Source organism: Balaenoptera musculus, chromosome 2 (genome assembly GCF_009873245.2).
Source record: "Balaenoptera musculus isolate JJ_BM4_2016_0621 chromosome 2, mBalMus1.pri.v3, whole genome shotgun sequence".
NCBI lineage: Eukaryota > Metazoa > Chordata > Mammalia > Artiodactyla > Balaenopteridae > Balaenoptera > Balaenoptera musculus.
Genome location: NC_045786.1, coordinates 172736141 through 172762535, shown reverse-complemented (window position 1 = coordinate 172762535; position 26395 = coordinate 172736141). Strand labels below are relative to the sequence as shown.

General features: G+C 45.1%; 1 protein-coding gene across 1 annotated transcript in view; it reads right to left on the bottom strand.

Moving 5' to 3' along the window:
* The window catches only part of DYNC1H1 (dynein cytoplasmic 1 heavy chain 1), a 67349-nt gene extending 49072 nt beyond the window's left edge, over positions 1-18277 (bottom strand). The window contains exons 1-8 of the mRNA XM_036842382.1: positions 17891-18277; positions 10312-10399; positions 8161-8334; positions 7668-7923; positions 7000-7186; positions 5235-5506; positions 4916-5143; positions 148-1224 (exon numbers count right to left, since the gene is read on the bottom strand). Of these exons, the coding sequence (XP_036698277.1) occupies positions 148-1224; positions 4916-5143; positions 5235-5506; positions 7000-7186; positions 7668-7923; positions 8161-8334; positions 10312-10399; positions 17891-18143 (2535 nt within the window). The 5' untranslated portion in view covers positions 18144-18277. The remainder of the gene's footprint in view (positions 1-147; positions 1225-4915; positions 5144-5234; positions 5507-6999; positions 7187-7667; positions 7924-8160; positions 8335-10311; positions 10400-17890) is intronic.
* Between the last annotated feature and the right edge of the window lie 8118 nt (positions 18278-26395).

Genomic DNA, 26395 nt, shown 5'->3' with positions numbered 1-26395 from the left:
CGAAAGGCTGCTTTCTCCCTCTCAGGGACTCGGCCCTAAGCTGTAGGGATCACGCGTGCCCCCTGCGGGGGAGCTAATGCGTTAACTGATCAGCCACCGCTGGTTTCAGCTCGTTCCCCGGACGTGGAGGATGAAAGCAGCACACACCTTTTCTTGGAAGTTGAAGACAGTCTCCGCTAAGCGCTGCACGTAGGGGTCGAGCTTGTAGGACTCCCACACCAAGGCGATGCCCTCCGCGATCAGAGCCTGCACCTCCTTTTTCAAGCCCGCGACCAGCAGGGAGATGGTGTTGCGCTCCTCCACCTTCTCACACGTGCGTTCGTAGGTCCGAACGCTCTCGATCAGAGAGATGGCAAACGGGTACAGCTGGTTTGCTTGGTGAGCCTTGTTCACAATCGCCAGCGGGACTCGGAAACCGAGCCACTTGAGGTTTCGAACTTCTTTGGAGAGCGTGATAATCTCAGGGAGGAAGTTAACCTTCAGCTTGAGGACATTTCCGGACCGGCCCCGGACGCGCGTGCTCTCGATGGTGAAGATGCGGCCCGAGACGCCCAGGTTGCGCTGCTGCACCTTGCGGGCCCAGTCGTCGAAGATCTCCTGCGTGTTGAGCTTCATGCGGAAGCTGTCTCCGTCCTGCTTCAGCTTCTGCCCCTCCACGTGGTTCTCCCAGCCCTTGCCCAGCACGTCCTCCACGCGCTTCATGTAGGCCGTCAGCTGTCGGTCGATCTGCTTCGCCCAGATGATGGAGCCCGACACCGGTGGCAGGTCGCGCACGTGGCTCATCTTACACGCCTGGCTCTGCGGGTACTGGACCTTGAACTTGTCGTGCAGAGACTCGATGTCGTCCTTCACACGCTGGATCAGCTGGGTCTGGTACTCGCGGATGGCCCCACGGATGTGAGGCCTGACAAACAGCGCGTTGAACCTGGAGAAAATCCTGAACATCTCATTGGCGTTCTTGGCCGTGCCGAGCTGATCTCGAAGGCGAGCGGTGATCCGGGTCTCCACCCTGTCGATCCTCTCGTCGTATCTCTTCATCGCAGCCTCCCAGGCCTCCGTGCCCTCTTTGGAGACGTCGAGCCCGTCCACTTCCTTGACATTCTCGTAAGCGAGGTTGACCTCCTCTATGGCATTCGCGTCAGCAGCATCAAAGAGAACCTCGGCTACTTTCATGTCTTGGGGTTCGGGCACCTCTCCTTGGTTCTGCTGTGCAACTGCTGTGACCTGGAAGGAGAGGATTCGTACAAAAAATGTCTGCCAAATGAAGACTCATCCTGTCGCGCACAAGCAGCACACACCACACAAAATGACCCGTCCACCACGTAGGTTCAACGTTTAGCCAAACGTTTTACAACTACAACTCAACAAGACCACGTAAGACACTATATGGTATGTTTTAACTCTGTGCTGGAAAGATCTTCTGACAATGTAGTTTTGTTGCTTAAGCTAAAAGAACATGTCTTAAAACCTGAGTTTGGGGTTCTTCCCTCTTCAGTGTTTAGACTATGATTAAAACTGTATTGGAAAGCTCAGGAATTTACAGGAGTGCTACGTACAAACTCAGTATCCAACATGCTTTTCCTTTTTTTTTTTAAACTTTAAATTATAATCCATCGGTCCATGCCACAGCAGAGGGACAGATAAAGTGCTACAGTAACTGAGAAGAGTCCGTTCAGTTCCCTTCATGCTACTGGAGAGACAGCAGAGTACACACAGGATCTTTGCCTCAGGAAATGTTAAGACTTCCAGGCCTATCTCAGGCCCACACTCTCACAGAATTGTAACGCTAGGCAGGGGTCTTGATCTGGGGTCCACAGATGCCTCGGATGAAACTCAGACAGTCTGTGAATTTGTCTGGGGAAAATCATTATTTTCACTAACTCCCTAATTAAATTTAGCATTTCCTTCAATTATGAATGTGGGCTACAGCCACAGCTGTTCACAGTTCCGACTCTGTCATCAATAAATCCTGCCTCATCACATTACAGTTGTACACATCCTAAGATCTTGTTTATGTTCACTACTTCAAAATTATGGTATTAGGCCTGTCACTAGGCCTTGCTCTTTTACGTGTTCACGGGGAAGCACACAGATTACTAGATCACAACTTCAAAACTGTTGACAACTGTTTATTTGTAAACCTGTGCGTTTTAGTTTATGTATTTAAAACCATTCTGAGGACTCCGGGTGATGACACTGTAGGAGCAAAAACTGGGCACAGTGATTAAGCAGCCATTTCAGGACAATGGAAAACAAGCCATGGCAGCCAGCACCTTGAGCTGTGTTTGTATCAGGTAAGAGCAGTGAGCTGACGGCCGTCCTGCCTGGAGGGGCTCCCATCCGCCAGCTCAGGCGGGAAAACCCGCAGCTTCGCAGGTGGGAGCACAACAGCAATACGCATAAAGGGGAGATTCTGGAAAAGACAGCCTGACAAGGGCCGAGGTACTAAATTACACGGACACACAGGAGACCCTGGGGAGTCCTGCAAGAATGAAAAGTCTGGGCAGATTTACAACTTGCTGTCAACCAAGAATTCTATAACCGGTGAAACTATCCTTCAAATATGAGAGTGAAATATTTTTCCCAATAAACAAGAAATGAGAGAAACTGTTGCCAGCAAACCTATGGAACAAGAAATACTAAAGGAAGTCCTTTAGGCTAAAGAGATAAGACAGCAGAGAGTAACTTAGGCCATAGGAAGGAATGAAGAGAACTGGAAAATATAAATCGGGGACAAACGTAAAAGATTGTATTATTATTTTTCTTTTCTTCTCCTGATTTTTCTAAGATATATATGACTGTTTAAAACAAAACTTGTAACACTGTATTGCTGGGTTTACAATATATGTAATAGGTATGTAATATATATGTATGGGAAGAACAGTGTTATTTCCACTGTTATAAATATGACAAGCAGGAGAAGACAGAGCTATACTGGTTATGAGGTTCAGTCAGTATTGAGTATATCATGATAAATTAAAGATCTATAGTAATCCCTAGAGAAATCACTAAAAAAGAAAATTCAGGGGCTTCCCTGGTGGCGCAGTGGTTGAGAGTCTGCCTGCCAATGCAGGGGACACGGGTTCGAGTCCTGGTCTGGGAGGATCCCACATGCCGTGGAGCGGCTGGGCCAGTGAACCACAACTACTGGGCCTGCGCGTCTGGAGCCTGTGCTCCGCAACAAGAGAGGCCGCGATAGTGAGAGGCCCGCGCACCGCGATGAAGAGTGGCCCCCGCTAGCCACAACTGGAGAAAGCCCTCGCATAGAGGCGAGGACCCAACACAGCCATAAATGGATAAATAAATAAATAAATAAATAAATAAAGAAAGAAAGAAAGAAAGAAAGAAAGAAAACTCAAAGAAATACAGCTGCAAGTCTATAGAGGAATTAAAATGATATACTAGGGGCTACCCTGGTCGCGCAGTGGTTGAGAATCTGCCTGCCAATGCAGGGGACACGGGTTCGAGCCCTGGTCTGGGAAGATCCCATATGCCGCGGAGCAACTGGGCCCGTGAGCCACAATTACTGAGCCTGCGCGTCTGGAGCCTGTGCTCCACAACAAGAGAGGCCGCGATGGTGAGAGGCCCGTGCACTGCGATGAAGAGTGGCCCCCGCTTGCCGCAGCTAGAGGGGGCCCTCGCACAGAAACGAAGACCCAACACAGCCAAAAAATAAAATAAATAATATACTGATGTAGTGTTATAGCTTAAAAAAAAAAAATGATATACTAAAAATAACACAAAAGAAGGCAGTACAGGAACAGAGAAACAACAAAAATGAGACGAATGGAAAACAAATAGCAAATGGCAGGTCTAAATCCAACCATATCAATAATTATCTTAAATGTGAACAGACTAAGTCGTCCAAGACCGTTCTGAGAATGTATGCCTGCACACTTGAGTTTATTATACATTTTACAAATATAAAGGACGTACATATACCATACGGTTTACAAACAAAAAGAAAGCAGACAATGATCTTTTAAAACAATGATATCTGAGAAGAGGGACGTGGCAAAAAAGGGTCGAGGCACCCTAGGCCAGAACGAATCAGCGCCAGGCTCAAGTCTCTCATGGACACAATAAAGGGTTAACATTTAGACCAACACACGCACATGTGTACACATAAATTAGTACCGCACTGAGTAAAAAGATGCCGAGGATGCATTATTAAGAATCTGCTCCACCCTGAATAGAAGGCACTCCTAATCGGAGAATGAACCTTTCTAGATGGCGTAATTTCTAGACTGGATCCCCCTCATCCCAACTAACAGCTTATTACAAAATTTTCAAACTACAGGAGGGTAGAAAGAATTCTCGACTGAATACTCATATACCACCACCTAGAGCCTATAATTAACATCAACCAATTAACATTGGCTCTATATTGGCTTTATCCTGTATCTATCCATTTACCAACTCCTCTACCTATAAGTATTTCTGGACTGGGTTTTTTAAAGGGAGAAAAGCATTGGTGAAGAAGAGTGGTGAACTGAGAGGAGATAAAAAAGCACGAACAAAGAAAAGGAGTCATTTAATTCTTTTAATAAATCTGAGGCAAATGCAATTATTATCCACATTTTAGAGATAAGGGGTCTGGGGAAAAGGTTAAATAATGTGCCCCAGGCACATGGCTAGTTCAATGGTGGGATTAGGATTTAATCCCCACGAAGTCTGGCTCTGGGGTCCATGCAATTTGGGGATGTGGATTAATCAATGGAGAATGTTAAAGATTTGAACTGAAACACTATGATTCAGAATCACTAGATCCTAAAGATTACAGTGACGGGTGAAAACGGAGCTAAAGAAGTACTTCACAGTATAAAACAGAAACAAGTAGTTAAATCTAAAAAAAAAAAGAGAGAGAGGGTCATTCAAACAATGCACATACGAATTTTTAGAATGTGAATCACACCTGTGGCCTCAGGACCCTGACAATGACAGCTCTCAGCTGCTCGTGCTGGCGTCTAAACTTCCTCATCTGGTCAAGGCGAGCCTGAAGCTTCCTGTGAGCAGGGTTGATTCGCCACACCATCTTCAGGTTTTCTTCCCTTTTCCTTTTGACAATGTCTCTCAACAACACCTGGAGTTTCTCATATTCATCATCCCAAGTCTGAAAGACTTCAAAGCACGCGACCATAACCTGGTATGTAATTTAAGAAAGGAAGTTTATTATTAAAGCATATTTTCATCTCAGTGCCCTCAGGTTGGTTTTCTGATATATTACAACTCACTTTTTCAAATTCTTCATAAGCAACATGCATCAGTTTTCTAGTGCCCAGCACTTTGAGTAATTGAGAACTCAAGTCTCTTGAAATCGCCTCCACCAAACGCAGTGCCCTCTGAATGGGGTATTTTGTGTTTCGGATCTTTCTCAGATGGGTGAAAATTGCAACGAGTGCCTGCCTTATCTTGTCCAGCTCAGTGGCAGACAGCAAGTCATTCAGAGGAAAATCTTTCATCAGAGGATTGTAGTCATTCACAGTTTCCAAAGCCTGCTTCAGACCTAGATTAACAGAGAAACAGTTAATGGTTTTCACATGAAGTGATACAACGATAATGTTGTTATATGTCAGTGATACCACAATGAAAAAAAAAGCAGAAAGATATTTCTTTTAGGTTTAAATACTGGTTAAGTAAACTAAAGTATATCCTCACAACAGAACATTTTGATGTTGCAAAAGATTCAGTGACACAGAAATTGTGCTATTTGAAAGAAAAGAATGTTATTAACAAGATAATCTCAGTGTGGTCTCATTTTTGCTTTTTTAAGAATATCAGTCAACTCATATGCACTCCAAAGGCTATGAGTGGTAGCTCCAAAGATTTCATCTTTTTTTGCTTTCTATATTATCTAAACATTCTAGTAACACCACTTTAGTTTTTTTTTTAACATCTTTATTGGAGTATAGTTGCTTTACAATGGTGTGTTGGTTTCTGCTGTATAACAAAGTGAATCAGCTATATACATACATATATCCCCATATCCCCTCCCTCTTGCGTCTCCCACCACTTTAGTTTTAAAAAACTAGAATTTTATCATCCTTAAGAACAGTAAAATTTAAATTTTATACCCATGGCTCAAGTTAGGGTAATGTATTATGAACACCGAATCACAGAAAAACCTGGCTCCTGGTCTATTTTTTTTTTTTTTTTTTTTTACTTCCTCTGGCATAAGATTTACAAAAGAAATGTATTAGGAAAGAAATAAAGGTTTCAGAAGTATTAAAAAATTCAAGGTATACATTTCAGTACGAGTGAGTGCCCATATCCTAGTGAATGTATGCAGTATGATCAAAGCACCTGGAAGGTTTCCACCCGGAATTCCCTCTAACATTTAAAATGTGGGCACCACAACCTTTTTTGGAGGGGAAGGAAAAGAACATGACAACTACTGCAGTCCTGATGACTTGTTCTAACACGTCTCTGGTGGGCACAGAGTGGTAGAGCAACGTCCACCCATGGCCGGTCATTCCACATTTGTGTGCCTGGTACATGCTCATTCAACATCACTCCCCCTGCTGCCCGTTCAGAAAATAACTTTATCTTGACCACTTTTCAGAACAGGGAGGAGGGCACAGAACAGAGGAAAGGGGCAGGTAAATAGCGGAAGAGAAAGCACTGACCACCTCTCCTTTCACAGACCTGTGGGCAGAGAACTTCTGCTTAACGTAAATCATGTTTCTGCTTGGATTGTCAAAAGCACACTTGACTTTACACTATAAAAGTACAGCCTACTCAAGGAACCAAGTAACTGAGAAACAGGAGGGAAGCTCCCAGGGTCCCCTGTACTCATGCCTAGAAACTGGCTTATGTTCTTAAAACCCCGGAAGGGAAAGGGAGGTATGTGGGAAAATCATTTTCATTACCTAGAGCTGGGGAAAAGATGAGATAAGATGCAAAGGAGTAAATAGTCAGGAAAGATGGTACATCTATTAATTTTCATCACAAAACCCAGGTCAACAGCTTATTGATCAGACTATCAGCTCTAGTTTTTACCTGTGTCAGTGTCGAAGCTGACGGTGGCATGGAAACGCTTGCCGTGTTTCAAGATATCCAGAGTCAGGAGAACTTCTGGGCTCTCTCGTTTCTCCTGGATGCGGTATAACGCACGTTCCAAGTTTAGCCAAAAACTAATTTCCTGTAAGGCAGTTCCTGAGGCAGGATCTCGATCAAGTTTGGTCACCTTAAATATAAAATAACATTCAAGAGTATTCAGCATTTAAACAAAGGTAGAAAACGTACCGTTAACTAAAAACATGCATTATTATTTAGTTTTTATATTTCAAGTAGATTTCCTTCCTTGTATTATAAGCGGTTTAGTTTGAAATCAAAGGTCTGGACTTCCCTGGAGGTCCAGTGGTTAAGACTCCACGTTCCCACTGCAGGGGGTGTGGGTTCGATCCCTGGTTGGGAATCAAAGGTCTGAGACAGCTGAGATTAGCGTTCTCCCCGGGATGGTATTTAAACCATGTCACACGGTACCCTGACCACTCCACTCCACCTGGGCTGACATTAATCCTCCACTGAGCATTCCCAGGACCAGTGGGAGGTACTGCTAACAGTCATTACAGAATTCACCTCATTGACAAGAACTCAGACCAGTTTTCTCACAGATATTGAAGAGTAAAGCATTTTACATGATATTTTCAATACTGTGCTCTTACTTTTTGAATTTCTCGGATCCAGCGGTTAACTCCAGATTGTAACTGATTGAGAAAAGTTGGGTCTTCAACCTTATCTCCAAAGTCTGTAACTTTTGGCTTTTCTCCACGCTCATAACACTGTTTTGCAACATTTGTAATAATTGGATGAATGGGCAGGCTGATCTCCGGAATTTCAATATTCTGCTGCAGGTGAAGGAGTCCCATCTCAAGTTCTGCAATCTTTTTTTCAACTGAAGGAGCCATTTTATCACCATCCCTAAAAAGACGGGAAATACCTCAAACTTTAGTGCGCTATTGGTCTCCAAAGAGATTCTATTATTTCAGGTCTGTCAAATATTAATAATATACATTTTATTAATGCAACAGATTTACATCCTCTTGGTTTACTAGCTTTTCCCTCCCGATTTCTGAATTTTACATCATTTTCCACAGTGTGTTGTGAACATTAAGTAAAATACGGCATTCAAACTAACAAAGGAGAAATGGTTTTTACCTGTCTGCCTTGCCAGACTCTCTGATATAGGACTTAAAAAAAGGAGCCACCGCATTGCTAATGAAAGAGTGCAAGGTTTCATAGGGCGAGTCTTCACTGAGTGTGAGGACTCGGAGCTGGGAAGACACTGGCTTGTCTGCATCAATCACTGGAGCTCGTTTAATGAATGCCAAGCTGAAAGAACGGAAAAGAAAAAATTAGAACAAAGAGTCTCATTCTTCATCAGTTTTAAAACTGCAGCCTTCTTTGTGTGGCATGCAAACTAAGAATTCATTTGAATGTTTTAATTTAAAAATCATATTAGGAATAGGCCAAATTGTTGCTTTTCTAATAGTGAAATACATTGCTTCTCTTTCTTTACTCACCTATGTGAGAACTAGCAAATCAAGGTTAAGGTCATAACATGTGACCATGAAAGCAGGCCAAGTTAGTTTATCTCATATGGGGGTTGAGTTCATAACCTTGCCCTCAGGAAAACTAACCTCCTAGCAATTGAAAGTTACGAGCCCCGATTAACTTAAATCCGATCTCATAATAATTTGTCCCATTCATTTATGGCATTGAATCACATGTCAACTTGACTAAACAAGAGTCACCTGCAGGTTGAAGTGACGAGAGAACATTCCGGGCCCCTACAGCCTGGCCTAAACCAACCCTCCCAGTTTCATCTCCTGCTACGCACCCCCTACCCAACCTGAGACACCCTTTAAACTACATGGTCCATTCTCTAAACTTCATGTGCTTTTGTGTAGTTGCTTAAGAAACCTATATTCATCTGCTGAAATTCCAAGTAACCCCCAAAACCCAACTCCAGCATCACTTCTCCCATGGGGCCATCCCTAAGCAGAAGCAATCTCCCCAGTCTTCATGTTTCATGGTATTCTACACCTCTAAGATTTTGCCAAGTATTACAGCTAGTTGTGTCTGTGCCATCCTTTCTCCCAAAAGACCATAAACTTCTTGGAAAAAGGAACTATGTTTTATTCCTTTGCACACCTACTGCTGTATCTTACACATAACAGGTGCTCAAAGGTGGTTGAATTAACAGCTTCAACAGAAGCAATATTTGAATTTTCCAGTTCTCATATTATGTATATGTACTTTACACATAATACTTCACATTATTCTAAAAAGTCAGTGAAGCTTCCTGATGTGACACGCTGAGAAGGAACACAGCACAGTAGTATTCCTGCTGAAAATGTGCACCTTGACTGTGACCATGGAGAAACATCAGACAGATCCAATGGAGGGGCGGTCCATCAAACTACTGGTCTGCACTTATCAACAATGTCAATGTCATCAGAGACACAGAAAGAAAGACACAGAATTGGATTCTGGATCATGGGAGAAATACTGTAGGGGACATTATTGAGAAAATATGAATATGTACTATACCTAGAGTAATGCTGTACCAAAATTTCTGGAATTTGAAAATTGTACTGAGGCTATGAACACGAATGTTCTTGTTCTTAGGAAATGCTGCGAAGTATTTAGGGATAAAGAGGCAGGTTGTCTATAACTCTCAAATGGTTCAGGAAAAAAAATGATTATGCAAACGTGGCAAATGTTAACTGACATCTGGGAGTTCTACACGCTATCCATGCAACTCTTGTAAGCTTGAAATTATTCAAAATAAAAAGTTTTAAAAAGCCAATGCAAAATAAACATTTACGCATTTGAATTTGAATATGTCTACTGGAGTATAAACTGGCACAACCTTTTTAAAAGGTGGGAAATCTGGTAACACACATTAAAGACTTCAATGATGCATCGCATCTGACCCAGTAATGCTATCTTTAGGGATTTATCCTAAAAAGAATCAGACCGGTACCTATGAATGTTTACTGCTTACTTATAATAATGAAAACTCAGGTATACTCTGAGAGCATGATTAGATATGCTAAGTACATTATGGCTCAAACCTAGAATGGATGATGCCATGATATGGCAATTAAAATAAAAATATTTTAGATTTTATACTGACTTGGAGATCCTCTTAATTTGAATAAATAAAATCAAAGATAAGAAACTGAATTAAAGAGCAGAAATCTTCTGAGTGTTTTCTTAGTATCTTTGTCTGACTCGATTAGGATTTACATTTAATCCTCACAAGTTTATAGTCCAAAATAATGGTATATTCATACTACTCACCTATTGGACTTAACTCCATAATGAATGTCTATGTTGATGTTATAGGAAATAAACTCTTTTTCTTCTTCTCCTTCATCACCAACATCCTCTACAAATCATAATAAACATTCTATCAAATTCATGTCAGTATTCCAATTTTTAATTCATCAACTGTTCAGAGCACGATTAGCCTCACCCCAACCCCAGCCTCACGTTTAAACCCCTACGTGACTTGGCTCTACTTAATTCTCCCTTCCACCCATTTTTTCTGACTGCTGACCCAGGCACTTATTTGCTGTGTGATCTTGGGCAAGGTTCTTAACTTCTTGGCACCTCCGCTTCCTTGTTTGTAAACCGGGTACGCACTGGCATGCCTGGGTCGTTGAATGGCTGACTGAGTCGCTGCCTAGAGCGGGCCCTGGCCCCAGGGCGGCGGTGCTAGGTGGTGTCCGATAAGCCCAAGTTCTCCCCCACCGCATCCCAGCAGTCTCGTCCCCTGTGCTCCAGTCACAGAGGTCGCTTCCCACCCCCAGCCCCAGTGTATTCTGCTCAGGTGTCTACTCAGCACTTTCTATGCGACAGGCATTACTTTAGGCGCATCACACATCTACCCCTCACGGCAACACTATGGGGCTTGGCATGACTATTATTCTTATTTTCCAAGCAAGGAATGTAAGTAAATTGCCCTCAGACATGTGACTGGAAAGGGACAGAGTGAAAATTCAGAAGTCTGATTCCAAACCCCGGGTCCTCACCAGTACACAGCCTGCCCTCTTCCCTCTTTAAGGCCCCTACAGGGAAACCCCCATCAAGAAAACTGCTATCAAGAAACATCCCCAGGTCACCAAGGGGGCATTCACCTGGCTGTCCTCTCTGCTCTTATAGCGCTTTCAGAGCCTGCTCTGGGGTCAATTTATGAATACAGCAGTAATTTGAAAAAGCTTACTGGAATTTAATACTAAGATAACTCAAGATGCATGTGAATACCATTTCTAGATAGTTAAAAATGAAAATTGAAAAATTAATATAAAAATCATAAAAATGGGGAGTAATACAAACCTCTAGATCTAGTACTAATCAGCTAGATGCGTACACCCTCTAGCTGAATTATCTTTGGTACGACATACTGTATGGAATAACTGCATTAGCAAAAATTAATATCGAAGGATTAATCTAACTTGATATGTACGATTCGCCTTCACTTCTAAGTCATGGTGTAATAACAAAGGCAGTAGACTTAACTAAGTGATCTCAGGAAAGTCATTTTTCTTCCTCTCAGCTTCAAATTCGTAAAACGTAAAAGGAGCAACAGAGGAGGGGGTGGGATATTAAATTAGGTGGTCTATAAGGTTTCTATAAATGCTAAAAACTCTGAGCAAAAGCTATTTGCTTCTTTCATTTTAGGATGAGACAAATACAAAATTCACACTAAAAGAATATAAAATATTAGTATATTTATTTATATATATATAAATATATATTTATCAAGACAATAACTCTTCCAAAATGTTGTTTTTAGTGTAACTTTAGGAAGGAGAGGAGGAGTGAGTGGCAGAACATTTTCGCATGCCAGTGACTTCCTAGCTGTTTTTTAAAATTACTAACTACCTCAAAAAAAACCCCCAAACCAACCAACCGAGTTTTCTAACTACTGAAATGTGGACATACCACAAGATAAGATAAATCATACTGCCTGAAACCAACCAAACATATAATTGCAATCTGTAAAACACAAAGACAAAGAGCATAAGGAAATACCCCCAAACTAAAACAGTTGTCAGGGTGGTGGGATTATGAAATATTTTTTCCCTTGATTTTTGGAACTTTCAGTAATGCTGTTCTATGATTTATATAAAATATATGCCATTAATATAACACCCAAACAATAAATAGACAATAAAAGTAACATTCTATAATCACCAAAGGAAATTACTAAGTAAAAATATGTTGTAACTTTGAATCATCTCTTCCTCCCGGACAGAGCAGAGCGGCATCCTCTATACAAATAAAATCATATAGAAAACATGCCGACTGGACACAACATCTAACCACATCCCCAGCACATCCTAATGCAAACAGGGTTAAAGGAACCGGGCGGCAGGCCAGGCGATGAGTCACGGCTGTCTCCGGACCACTGTGAACGCCCAGCCCAGCCCGCACTAGGAATAACACTGCAATGCAGCAGGAGATGGCTGGGGCTCGGGAATGCACACACGATGACATAATCCTCAGACATGGGTATGCAAAATAGGTGTCCTCTACTGCTCTGTAAAATTCTAACTTCCTTTGATGACAGTAATTTATGCAAGTCATTATTAGTATCAGCCATAGACTACATTTTGGATTAATTTTTTAACGCTATTCCCCACAAATACGAAGATCATATGAAGTCTGAGGATGTCTGATTCCCATCATAAAGAACACATGACATTGTTTTATAAACTGCCGAACAATTTAAACTTTCCTGCCTCTTCATAAATTATATTTTCCAAATAACAATAATTCTATTTCTGCAGAAACTTTTTTAAAAAATTGTTTAAAGGAGAGAAAGACACTTAACAGTTGATTCCTAACAAAGAGGGTACCTGCTATATTAGAGGCTTATATACGAACACAATCTGCACGTTTATCAGGAAATACCACTTTGGGTAAAGTTTGAACCAGTTTCCTAATGATGCTAAAGTTACTGGTTAATACACAACAGACTGATACTGTGCTGCCTATTAACACATTCAGGGAACTAAAATACCAGCACAGAAAGTGCTGCGCCCGACTCTCGAGTTCCTGTGCTGCAAGCCATACTGATACACATTACAGCGCCCTGTGGACATTTCTTTGGTTAACTTCTGGGAGTTTATCAAATTTCTAGAGATGTTCAAAATGTCATTTAGCAATATTCTGCGTATGCTTCTATTGAAAGATGAATGTATTTCAAAGAACGAGTGATTTGTATCATTGCATTGTGAATTAGGTGAGCAATGTGCCTCATTTAATGAAATACAAACAGATGCACATTCAGTTACCTTAAGGCTCATACCACGTCTCCTAGGTAGATGGGTATGTGTCCACAGACTGGTGAACAGGCAACTGCAAAAGGGCGAGGGGAGGCTGTCGGCTCCCCTGCCCTTGGTCATCCCCTCCTTCACTCTCCACTCCCAACGTTCTCCAGCCACAGGGCAAGCCTCTTCTCAAGCTAGCAAATGAAGCCAGTCATTTTCTTTGGCCAGATTATGTGTTACATGTTCCTGGCTCTCTTTATCTTTCCTCTTCTTTTCCCTTTAAAATCCAAACAGACTTCTAATACCACATTATTTTGGCCGATCACTGTCATACACACCCTCCCCTTTTTTCTCCAGTGGTCGCTCTAGTTTTCCCCTTTCCCATCCCTGGTACTTTCTCCGGCCACCTCAACGCCCACCCACCCTTCTGTCCTCCCGCTGAGGCTGTGACTTCTTTGCAACCACTCCCTGCCCTGCACGAGGCTAAGGGCGTGGTGAGAGCCTTGAGTCTTCTCTTCCATCCATAACTTTGCTGGGAATTTGAAAGGAGGGTTGAACCCCATGTAATCCTCGTACACAAGGTAAAACTGGGGCTCCTTTTGACATTTCCAGAAAAAAAGAGAAGGAAGTGAAAAAAACTAAGTCAGTAATGCCTAAAGGATTTAAGACTTCATGCTTTCTAAGGCTAACACTAATTCAAAAGAAATAACTGCTATGAAGTAAATGAAAACAAACACTCCTATTTAATGGATACCAAGGAATTCAACAGAGAAATTAGTTCTTAGGTTTCAGAATCCTTCTTAAAACATCCTTTTCCTAACTGGGTCTTAAAATCCTGCGGTTTTGGTTTCCTCACTCGTGACAGAGGCGCTGGACTAAATCTCTCCCGCTGTTCCCAGCCTGATACTCCACGATGCTGAGAGACGAAATTTCCATCTGTCTTTACTTTTTAAAAAGAAGTAATGACTACTTTCCCTTTCCTGTGCATGAATTTCACTCACTACGAAACACCTCACTTTGAAACGCATCTCGCTGCAGACTGCTTTGTCCTCCAGAGGGTGGAGGGCCCACCTACAGCGCGACAGCGCAGGACAGCAAGAACCCAGGCTGATGGACTCCTGGCCCAGTGCTTCAAGACAGTGCCGGGTCACAGTAAATGCTTCCTATTAATTTACTAATCATTTTATTAACCATTTTGGGGTCTAAGCCAGAAATGGATACTTTTTAATCATCAATCTACTACATTTCTTCTCTTTTTAGGGAAATTAAGTCCTCAGAAAAATAATGTTTAAAACTCCACAAAAACATTCCCCACACATCTCCCTATGCCACCACGTCTCTAGGAAGCCGAGTCCTGTAAGGAGCACCGGCTTTCTTCCAGTCAGGAGTCTTCCAACTCCAGTCATCTCGGCACTAATGAAGAGAGGGTAAAACCCCCTGAGCTATGTACGTCAGGAACAACTAAAAGCCCAAGTTTCGGGGAAGCAGCGACTAAAGGCAGCCACTACTTCCAGTCTTAAAGACAAAGCTCCAAGGGTAACACATCTGAGTGGAACAAAACCGAACCAAAACCCCACAGCACCCGTTCCCAGCCTGGTCCCAGACAAGCCCTGGAACCACCACTCCAGCAGCTGCACACCGCAACATCCTTACCGGTCCCTACCTTCACCACCCAACCTTTCACGGGAAGGAACACACCCCAAAATGCACTTCAGGTAAAAAGCGCTACAGAAGTGCCATTAACATCGTAATATGCCTATCACGTAGGGACCACCTACCTGGTCATACTTTTAGAAGTACGCTATGAGGAAACAATTTTCTATAGGCCAGGAATTACAGGAAGGAGATTTCTCTTTTTAAAACGGGGAGCTACAATTTAACATTCCCTTTCACCAACTCTTCACTATCAAAATTAACTGTTAGGGGGACTTCCCTGGTGGTCCAGTGGTTAAGACTCCGCACTTCCACTGCAGGGGGCATAGGTTAGAGTCGATCACTGGATGGGGGACTAAGATCTCGCATGCCTCGCGGTGTGGCCAAAACAAAAAAAAATAATCATAAACTGTTACAGTCACAACCTTTATTCTACACTTTAAAGAAGGCTCTACTTTAACAAAAGAAGTGTAAAGCTAGCTGGAGTACTTAAAAAAACATATAGAGATAGACCTTCATATAAAAAAAAGCTTCTATATTCAATTACATGTGTTTGGAAAATTCTTTCCATAAAAAAGGGGGGAAGTGGGGGGAAGATAAAGTAAAAATAACTTCTCCTGTTCATTAAATAAATTATATGACTTCATTGGTGGTGGCGGTCTTTATTCAGTTTAAACCATTCAGATTTATTCTCCGTATCATAACGCAAGCCTGCCTTTTCACTGTAAATAACTACTGGATGTTCGAATTTGATTAAATGTGCAAATGGCAATGCTAACTCGTGAAAACCAGCCCTCCTTCTAAGTGACCTGGGTTAACACTTATACCTAAATTATGCTAGTGTAGCCAGGATGCTAGGAAGACTGACGGGGCCACACAGTTTTTCCTCAGATTTCTGTAAGTGAAAAATAAGTTAAGACAGGTTGAATTACTAGCAATACTTCCAGGACTTTTATAAATCCAGGAATGAGATAGGATTTCAACTGTAGACAGTCTCGTTACCTAGTCAACATTCAAAAGTGCAAGTCATTATGGAGCCAAGATCTGGATGCGTGGATGGATACTCGCTTTGCTGAAGGGAGAAAATGTACCCATCAAGAAAACAGAGGTGATCTGCGCCAGAAAGCATTCAACAGAAATCGGGTCCCCCTCCAATAATTTTAGCCAAGTTCAATTCTAAGGTGTTTGAGAAAAGCGAATCACTGAGGAGCGCTCTAGAAGCAAAGAACAAAACCTACAATTTTTTTCTGTAAAAAAGAAACTGAGACCTAAGGTAGGAATCACTGATTTCAAAACAAAAACCGTGCAATGAAAATATGATCAAGAATTAGCCAAGGTAAAGCTACTCAAAATACGATAACAATGCAGAGTAAAACGTATTTTAATAAAATAATGTATATTCATTAAAAAACGACCAGACAGACAGATACCAAAATGCTGACAGTGGTCATATCTAGGTCGAAGGATTCCAGGTGACTTTAATTTTATCTGTACACTTTAATTTTCTATCGTGACTATATACTTTTTTTGAAAGAAAACAGATGAGTTAAAAAAATTTTTTTTAAACAGTAGTGGTTTCCATGGGGGAAAACAACCCCAAACATAAAAGAAAACCCTAAACAACTTTAATACTCTAAATATGCCTGGATGGCTTATTTGCTCTGAACATTCCTTGTGGATCTAAGAAAAATACTCTTTCACACTCGCTGACCCTCCTGCAGAGGCCAATGCTACAATGAAGCATCTCCTGAGTAGGAAAAACCTTTGAAAGAAACAAACTATCTGCAAGAAAGGAAGTGTGTGTAGCGGTGAGAGGGGGTGGTGAGGCAGATAGTTGAGCTTCTCTTACGGACAGAACCATACAGCTTTTGAGATTATAAGAAGCTTGTCTCCGAACACTTTCAGACAATGCCCAATCCTTGGTGCTAAGCTAACATTTACCTGGACATCATCCTTGGCTTCCCGGATGAACGGTGCCACACCCATACATGTGCTGTCAAATAAGCTCGACACTGGCTACAAAATGGTCTTAAAGCATCAAGGGGAAACCCTCCCTGAAGGCAAGCTCCACTCTCAAGAGGAACCTAGGCTTGCTTTTGGGAGGTCACTATTTGAGGAGGTTGCTGGAATATGCAAACCTTTGGTCCCGTCCCTCCACTAGGTGCCTAACCTAAGTCTCTCTCCTTTTAAGATCTGTAAAAGAGATTCAAAGACCATGGGGTCATCATTAGGATCATCTAAGCATCACACAAATACAAGGCATGATGAAGGAAAACAAGCAATGGACTGCAAACTGAGATGTTGAGTCTAGCCTAGGGAGTAGGATTAGCCGGTGTGACCTTGGGGCAGTCACTTCGACTGAGCCTCAGTTTTCTCGCGTCTGAAGTGGGCAGGTGCACCCACTCAGCAGGGACAGCATGAAGTCCAAGAGGGAGACCTGCGTGCGCTATCCACCCAGAACAGTGATGCCCCGCTCGCAGCCGGGGCTGTCACTGTCACTCCTCGGGCCTCGGCATCTGGGTCCGCACAAGGCAGAGGCTGGGATGCCCGCCGGCCAGGGCTCCGCCAGCTCCGGCTCGCCAGGATCTCCCCCTACACCCGGACGACCGAAGGACCACGATCCAGGCTGCCCCCGGCGCCGCCCCTGACACATCCCTCCCGAGGCCGGCCTGGCCTGGACACAAATCGAAACCGAAAAGCCCATGTGACATTGGAGGCCGGGATGCGGCCTCCGCCCGCTCTCAGCCCGGGAGACGCTGTCTCCACCCAACTCGGCCATCTTGAGGCCGAGCAGACAAAGCGATCCCATTGTTGCGGGTGACGGCGAGGCTGGGCGCCCTCCTCCGTCCCCGCGACCCGGAAGGGGGCACCCTGGGGCCCCGGCGGCAAGGGGTGTGGCGGGAGCGAGGCGGGGCGCCGGGGGACCCACCGCAGCCCCGGCCCCGCACCTTTGAGCGTGGAGCGCTCCACCAGGACCGTGTGCACCTGCGGGTCCGAGAGGAACTTGCGCATCTGCTCCAGGGCGCTCTTCTCCTCCAGCGCCGCCTCGAGCGCGGCCGGGGCCTCGCCGCCATCCTCCAGCAGCAGCGGCACCAGCTTCCGCAGGTGCTTCTGCAGCACCGACACGTCAGCCACGTTCTGCACTGCCGACACCTCCAGGCCGGCCGAGCCGTCCTCGCCGCCGCCCCCGGGCTCCGACATGGCGCCGCGCTCGGGACCCGCAGGCAGCGCTGAGAAGGCGGCCGCGACTCGGCGCGAGAGCGAGCGGGCGGGCGCACGAGAGAAACGGGCAGCACAAGCCGACCGCCCGCTAGCCCGCTGCTGACTGAAGAGAGTGAGCGGCGGCTCCTCCCTAAAGGCCGCCGCCCGCCGGCCCCGCCCCGCCGCCGCCGCCCGCCTCCCGCCGCCCGCGGCCGGCGCCCGCCGCAGCCACTGGGCCCTCTCACGGTACCGACGTCACGACGTCGCGCTCAGGCGGCCCGGGTGACTCCGCCGCGCAGCCTTCTGGGACTCGTAGTTCCAGTGCTGGGCGGGGCTCCGCAATACCCACACCTCAAGCCCTAAAGGTGGGAACCTGCGGGGGGCGGTGAGAGGTGGTCAGGGACTACGTCTGTCCTGTTCACTGCTGTGGACTCAGCGAACAGCACAGAGCCTGAGACACTGCACTAATACTGAATGAATGAATGGTGTTAACGAGCTAACGTGTTTTGAGCACTTAGCCTGTGCCTGACATTGTTCTAAGCACTTAACCCGTGTAGTTTCTTTGAACGAATGAATGACTACGATGTGTTGAGCTAGAATATAGTCATCTGTGTTACTAAATATACATAGGGAGACTGAGGATCTTTTTCAGAGGGGGAGGAGATGAGGGAAGTGTCACATTGCTAGGAAAGAGGGAGGCTGGGAGGGGACATTCCCAGAGCAGGAAGCAGCTTCTGCAAAAGCAGAGAGGCCTGACTGCAGGAGCGATGTACGGGAAAGCCAGGAGGTGACACCTGAACGGTGGGGTGAAGCCTGGCTGTTGTGGGTCCTGGTTGCTAATGGCAAATAATTCCCCCCAGAATGCCGTGAGGACCACGGGGGAGACCTACAAGCATCCACCCAGAATAGCAGCCGGGGCTGACGCTGTCATTCCGATGGCCTCAGCATCTGGGTCCACACAAGGCAGGGACTGCCGTGCCTGCCCAATAAGTTTTCCCCCAGCTCCCATTTGCCTGGACCTCCTCCAGTACACCGACATGACATAAGGGCCAGAATTCAGGCTGCCCATATTCTTGGTTTAGAAATGACAGTTATTATAAGGAGCATTAATTGGCTTTTGAAAGTTCAAACTCATCACTCGCTTCTTAAGTTGGGCGGAGGAAGGGAAGCCAAAGGTGCTATTTTTATATCAAAGTGCACAGTCAGAGAGCTGAATCCTGATTGGTAGAATGATGATGGGATGATCTGATTTCCCCAAATCATCTTTGGAAAACTGCAAAACATGCAGTATGCCTATTCTTGCTCAGTTACCCAGTGCCAAGCCCCAGAAACTGCTGGAACATGAAGACTAATCAGATGATTCTTGTCTTTAAGAAGCTCATGGCAGAGGGGACAGATTAATATCCCATCCTCCTCCTGCCTTCCATCAGTCCACTCTTTTTTGTGTGTGGAATTTTTAAAATTGAAGTATAGCTAATGTACAATGTTGTGTTAGTTTCAAGTGTACAGCAAAGTGATATATATATCCGTTTCAGACTCTTTTCCGTTATAGGTTATTATAAGATTTTTAAAAATTAATTAATTTATTTATTTTTAGTTGCATTGGGTCTTCGTTGCAGTGCGCAGTCTTCTCATTGCGGTGGCTTCTCTTGTTGCGGAGCAGGAGCTCTAGGTGCGCAGGCTTCAGTAGTTGTGGCACACGGGCTCAGTAGTTGTGGCTTGCAGGCTCTAGAGTGCAGGCTCAGCAGTTGTGGCGCATGGGCTTAGTTGCTCTGCGGCATGTGGGATCTTCCCCGACCAGGGCTCAAACCTGTGTCCCCTGCATTGGCAGGCGGATTCTTAACCACTGCACCACCAGGGAAATCCCTATTATAAGATATTGAGTGTAGTTCCCTGTGCTATACAATAGGTCCTTGTTGTTTACCATTAATTTGTTTTCTGTCTGTGAGTCTATTTCTGTTTTGTAAATAAGTTCATTTGTATCATTTTTGAAGATTTCAAATGTAAATGATATCATATGATATTTGTCTTTCTCTGTCTGACTTATTTCACACTAGTCCAGTCTTATATCATATGCCCGAGCAGATCTAAATAAACTTCCTGGAAAAATATAAAGCACTGCAATGAGTTTGTGCTATGATCATAATGGTAATGAATAATAGTAACGCCACCAACAACTAACACTGAGAGCTCACTCAATACCAGGCACTCTGCTAAGGGCTGCCCCCTGCCCCATGTCCTTTGGGGTAGGAACAGGGATGGAAGAAAATCTGTTAGGTGCAGGTTAGTGAACTCTGAATTGACCACACACCATTGGAGCCCCAGAAACCCAGCAGCAAACTGGCAGATGGAGAGAGGCTGCTTGCAGCCCGCACCGTGAGTCAGCACCACCCAGCAGACGCAGCCATTTGGGCATCCAAGGGACTCAGACATCTGCAATCTGGCTCCGAGCCAGGGCAGCAGAGCAGCGGGCTCCGGATGTGCAGCCCTACATGTGTGATAGGCTCAGAATTAAAAGTGTCTGTTGTTTCTAAGGGAATGGAAATCAGAGGAACCTGAACAATCCGTCTACAAGGCTCCATACATTGATCAAATGTGCTTGCATTTCTGTTTTCTAAAGATGTTTGCTGTGTTGAATAGATACATCGTAGGAAGAATGGTCAATGTTGATTGACTGCTTACAGAGAGTGCCCAGCACTCTAAATTCCTTATCCTGGGGGCTGGCTAGACTGTCCCCGGCTGACAGGGAAGGGGATATTTTTGTGAGATGCTCCCTTGGCCTCCTGGGGCAGGACTCTGCCCCAAGCTGACTCTGTGTGTGTTGGGAGGGGGGGCCCTCCACCCAAACCTGGCCTCTCCCACTGCAAACTCCGTTTGGCATCTCCTCCGTTTGGCATCTCTGCTTTCTCATGTCCATAGGAGAGTCTGCTTTCCGTTGGCAGTAGGCAGGGGGTGCTGGCGAGAGAGAGTTCTTTCTAAGTTGATGGGGGATGGTAGTGGCTGCTGGGCCACATGTATTTTATCAGAAGTTGGTGCTGAACGGTCCCCACCCTTCTCCTTCAAGTACTGCACCGGACGGCTCCTCAAATCCAAGTTGGGGGCTCCTTCTCATCCCCATCTTCCCTCTCCCTCTCCCTCTCGCAACCCTGGGCCACACTGAGCCCTCAGCGGAAGTCCGGCTGGCCCAGCACCTTCAGGCCCCGCGTCTGGCATCCCCCTCTTCCCCCTTGAAATTCCACATTGGGCTCGCCCATTCATTCATTCATTCATTCCATGGGCTCATTCCCAGCACCAGCAGGGCCTGGCGCAACGTGGGTGCTTTGTTAATGGCTGTGAAAGCAACGCCTCACTCCCCGGGAACGCGGTGCCGGGTGGCAGCGGCGGCCGGTCCACAGGGCATAGTTTGGATTTTGACCTTCCCTGCTGCTCGAAACCAGGCAGCGTCATTCCGTCGCCAGCGCGGGACTCCACCCACCTATAGCTCACCGGGCTACAGGACACTTTCTGATGAAGCTCGTCCTGGCATCCCCCCCTTTTCTGTCTCGGTTCCTTGTCTACTGAGCCTCTGGGTGAGTCTGGAACCACCCCAGGTTTCTGGCGACTTTGAGCCGGGCTGGACGCGGCTGGGGGGCGGGGGGGTGGGGGTGGGAAGCGCCCCTAAGGAACAGAGCGGTCGCTTGGCGCCCTCTAGTGGCGCAGCGGAGGACGCACACCCTGGAATCTTTTCCTGTCGCTCTTACGCCTCCTCCCAGCCTGCTGCCCCATCCGTCCCGGGGACGCCTCCAGGCTCACCTTCCCAAGGTCACCCGGATGACTCGTCCAGGGTCGCAAAGCGAGCAATGGCGGTGACCAGAGGGGAATGCCAGCCCGTGGTCCAGCCTGCATCCCACCGCCCATTGATAAAGTTAGAGGAGATTGCCTCTAACGCAGACAGTTCAGTCTCTCTCCTGCGCGCAAGCCCTCCGGGACGCCTGCCGCTGCCCTGGCCGCTCCTCTGGAGGTACCCAGCCTCTTCTCTTACCTGAGAACGGTCTGTGTCCCCAGCCAAGGCCACCGCTCCCTGGGGACGCTGGACCCCACCGCCTCTCATGGACGTCGTCTCTGAAATCCTCCCCTCGCCCTCAGACGTTCCCTCTCTCCCTCCTGGGTTCTTCCCGGCCGCGTCCAAGCTGCTCCAATCCATCCCTTCTTTCGGGAAACCCCTGCCACAGCTTCCTGCCAGCACTTCTCATGCTTTGCTGACTTTTTCAGGAAAACTCCTTGAAAATGAGCATAGGTGGGGACTGCCTCTCACCCAGCCCAACCCCACACTCCCCCGCCGCCCCCCCCCCGCAAGTGCTGTTGTCAAGGTCACCAATGGCCTCCACGTGGCCAAATCCAGTGACCAGTTCTGGGCCCTTCTCTTGCTCGACCTTTGGACGCCATTGACACCGCGCGGCTTGTGTGTGCTGTCAACACTCCCTCCCAGCCCTGTGACACTCAGTACGTCTGCACACCGATGAGTCCCAACCTTAGAAGTCACATCTGCTGTTGTTGGGTGGAGTGTTCTAGAAAATGCCAATCAGGCCAACTTGGCTGAAGGTGTTAAGACCTATATCCGTGCTACTTGTTCTACCTATTGAAAGAGGTGTTGAACTTTTGGCTTATAGCTGTGCAATTGTCTCTCTCCACGCAGTTCAGTCTGTTTTTGCTTCCTGTATTTTGAAGCTCTATTATTAGATACATAAAGCATTGTTGTGTCCTTTTCATGAATCGACCCCTTGATCACCGTGAAACACCCCACTTTATTCCTAGTAGTGTTATTTGCTCTGAAATTTACTTCATCTGATATGAGCATGGTCTCTCTGGCTGGTTTTCTCTGGATCAGTGTTAGTGTGATGTCTTTTCCATCCTTCGCTTTTACCCCATCTGTGCCTTTATACTGGGTTGCCCAAAATGTTCGTTCGGTTTTTTCCGTAAGATGGCTCTAGTAGCACTTAGTTGTCTTTAACTTCATTCGAAACAATTTTGTTAGATTGTACGTGACAGCTGTCACATCAGCGTGCATTTAAAAAAAACTTATCAAAATTGGTGAATTTTTGTGCAGCCATTTTAATATGGAAGATGGAAGAAAAAAAGCAACATTTTCAGCATATTATGCTTTATTATTTCAGGAAAGGTAAAAACGCAACTGAAATGCAAAAAAAGATTTGCGCAGTGTATGGAGAAGTTGCTGTGACTGATCCAATGTGTCAAAAGTGGTTTTTGAAGGTTCATGCTGGAGATTTCTCACTGGACGATGCTCCACGGTCAGGTAGACCAGTTGAAGTTGATAGTGATCAAATGAAGGCATTAATTGAGAACAATCAATGTTATACCATGTGGGAGATAGCCGACATACTCAAAATATCCGAATCAAGCACTGAAAATCATTTGCACCAGCTTGGTTATATTCATCGCTTTGACGTTTGGGTTCCACATAAGTTAAGCGAAAAAAACCTTCTTGACCGTATTTCCCCATGCGATTCTCCACTGAAACGTAAGGAAAATGTTCCGTTTTTAAAACAAATTGTGACGGGCAATGAAAAGTGGATACTGTAAAACAATGTGGAATGGAAGAGATCGTGGGGCAAGCGAAATGAACCACCACCAACCACACCAAAGGCCAGTCTTCATCCAAAGAAGGTGATGTTCTGTATATGGTGGGATTGGAAGGGAGTCCTCTACTATGAGCTTCTTCCAGAAAACCAAACGATTAATTCCAACAAGTACTGCTCCCAGTTAGACCAACTGAAAGCGGCACTTGACGAGAAACGTCCAGAATTAGTCAACAGAGAATGCATAATCTTCCATCAGGATACCGCAAGACCGCGTGTTTTTGATGACCAGGCAAAAACTGTTACAGCTTGGCTGGGAAGTTCTGATTCATCTGCCATATTCACCAGACACTGCACCTTTGGATTTCCATTTATTTCGGTCTTTACAAAATTCTCTTAATGGAAAAAAATTTCAATTCCCTGGAAGACTGTAAAAGGTACTCAGAACAGTACCTTTTATCAAAAAGATAAAAAGTTTGGGGAAGATGGAATTATGAAGTTGCCTGAAAAATGGCAGAAGGTAGTGGAACAAAAGTGTGACTACTTTGTTCAATAAAGTTCTTGGTGAAAATGAAAAATGTGTCTTTTATTTTTCCTTAAAAACCGAAGGCACTTTTTGGCCAACCCAATATTTAAAGTGGGTTTCTTATAGTTGGCTCTTGCTTTTAGAAAATCCTATCTGACAATCTCTGCCCTTTATTTGCGGGGTGGTGTGGGGTTAGAGATATGGCTGGGTGAAGTCACCATCTTGCCATTTGTTTTCGATTTGTCCCACCTGTTCTTTGTCCAGAAGTGAGCCCGTGATTCCCCTCCCTGACACCCCCCGAGCTCCCCGTCTCAGTAAACACTGCCTGCCTCAGCCACGTGCTCGGGTGTTCCTTGGTGTCTCTGAAAACACTCCCAGCCCCTCACATCTCCATCTGGTCCAGCAGCAAAGCCTGCCACTCTCCCCGGATGCCTCCCAAATCGGACGTCTCTTCCCCACCTGCACTGCCAGCCCCAGCCTGAGGGTCTTCCCCTCTTTCTAAAATGCTCTTCCTAACAGAAAGACTCACAGACATAGAAAACAAACTTATGGTTACCAGGAGGGAAACGGGGGTGGGGGGAGGGATAAGACAGGAGTTTGGGATTAACCGATACACACTACTTTATATAAGACAGGTAAACAACAAGGTCCTACTGTATAACATGAGAAACTATATTCAATATCTTGTAATAACCTATAATGGAAAAGAATCTGAAAAAAAATATATATATGAATCACTTTACTGTACACCTGAAACTAACACAACACTGTAAATCAGCTACATTTCAATAAAAAATTTTTAAAAATAAAAAATAAAAAGGATGCTCTTCCTCCAGGGTCCTAAAGAACTCGCTCCTTCTCTTCACCAGACCTCTGCTCAAGAGTGACCCCCTTTAGCGGGGCCTTCAAAACAACACCACCACTGCTCACCCCTTTATCTATTGCTTCATTTTCCTCCAGAGCATGTTTCCGTGCACGACACATACTTGTGCATCTTGCTTAGGGTTTGAGCCCCCAACTAGAATGTGATTCCATGAGGTCCAGGGCTTGCTCTGGTTAACACTGAATCTTAGAGTGGGCCAGTGGCTGGAACTGCGTCTTGCTCACTGTGGGTGACGAGGGAATCTTTGAGGCCTGAGGAAATAGAGTAATTCTGTTCCCTCCAGGTGAATTACAGGGTGATTCTAAAAGAACAGAAGTTAAAAAAAAAAAGTGGGACTTCTCTGGCAGTCCAGTGGTTAAGACTCCACGCTTCCAATGCAGGGGGCATGGGTTCGATCCCTGGTCGGGGAACTAAGATCCTGCATGCCACGCGGTGCAGCAAAAAAAAAAAACAACCAGTATTACTCAGCAAGTGTTAGCTACAAACACTTTTCCCATAGAGGGATTCTTTTCCCATATAGGTTATTACAGAATACTGAGTAGAGTTCCCTGTGCCTTACAGTAGGTCCCTATTGATTATCTATTTTATATATAGTAGTGTGTATGTGTTAATCTCAAACTCCTAATTTATCCCTCCCGCTACCCCCCTTTCCCCTCTGGTAACCGTAAGTTTGTTTCCTATGTCTGTGAGTCTGTTTCCATTTTGTAAATAAGTTCATTTGTATCAATTTTTAAATTCCACATATAAGTGATATCATATGATATTTATCTTCCCCTGTCTGACTTACTTCACTTAATATGATATTCTCTAGGTCCATCCATGTTGCTGCAAATGGCATTATATCATTCTTTTTTATGGCTGAGTACTATTCCATTGTATATATGTACCACATCTTCTTTATCCATTCACCTGTCGATGGACACTTAGGTTGCTTCCATGTCTTGGCTCTTGTGAATAGTGTTGCTATGAACATAGGGGGTGCATGTATCTTTTCAAAGTATGGTTTTCTCTGGATATATGCCCAGGAGTGGGATTGCTGGATCATACGGTAGTTCCATTTTTAGTTTTTTTTTAGAGAACCTGGGGGAAGGTTTTTGAAGTGATCTCTGCACTTGTAGTCACAGAACCCAGTAGAGCAAACTCCAACACACAACCTCAGGGAAAGTAAGGGTAACTGTATCAATCATGAGAGGCTGGGTTATACCGCAGGCACAAATGACAGTCAAATCTCAGTGGCTAGAACATTTCTTGCCCCAGCTACATGTCC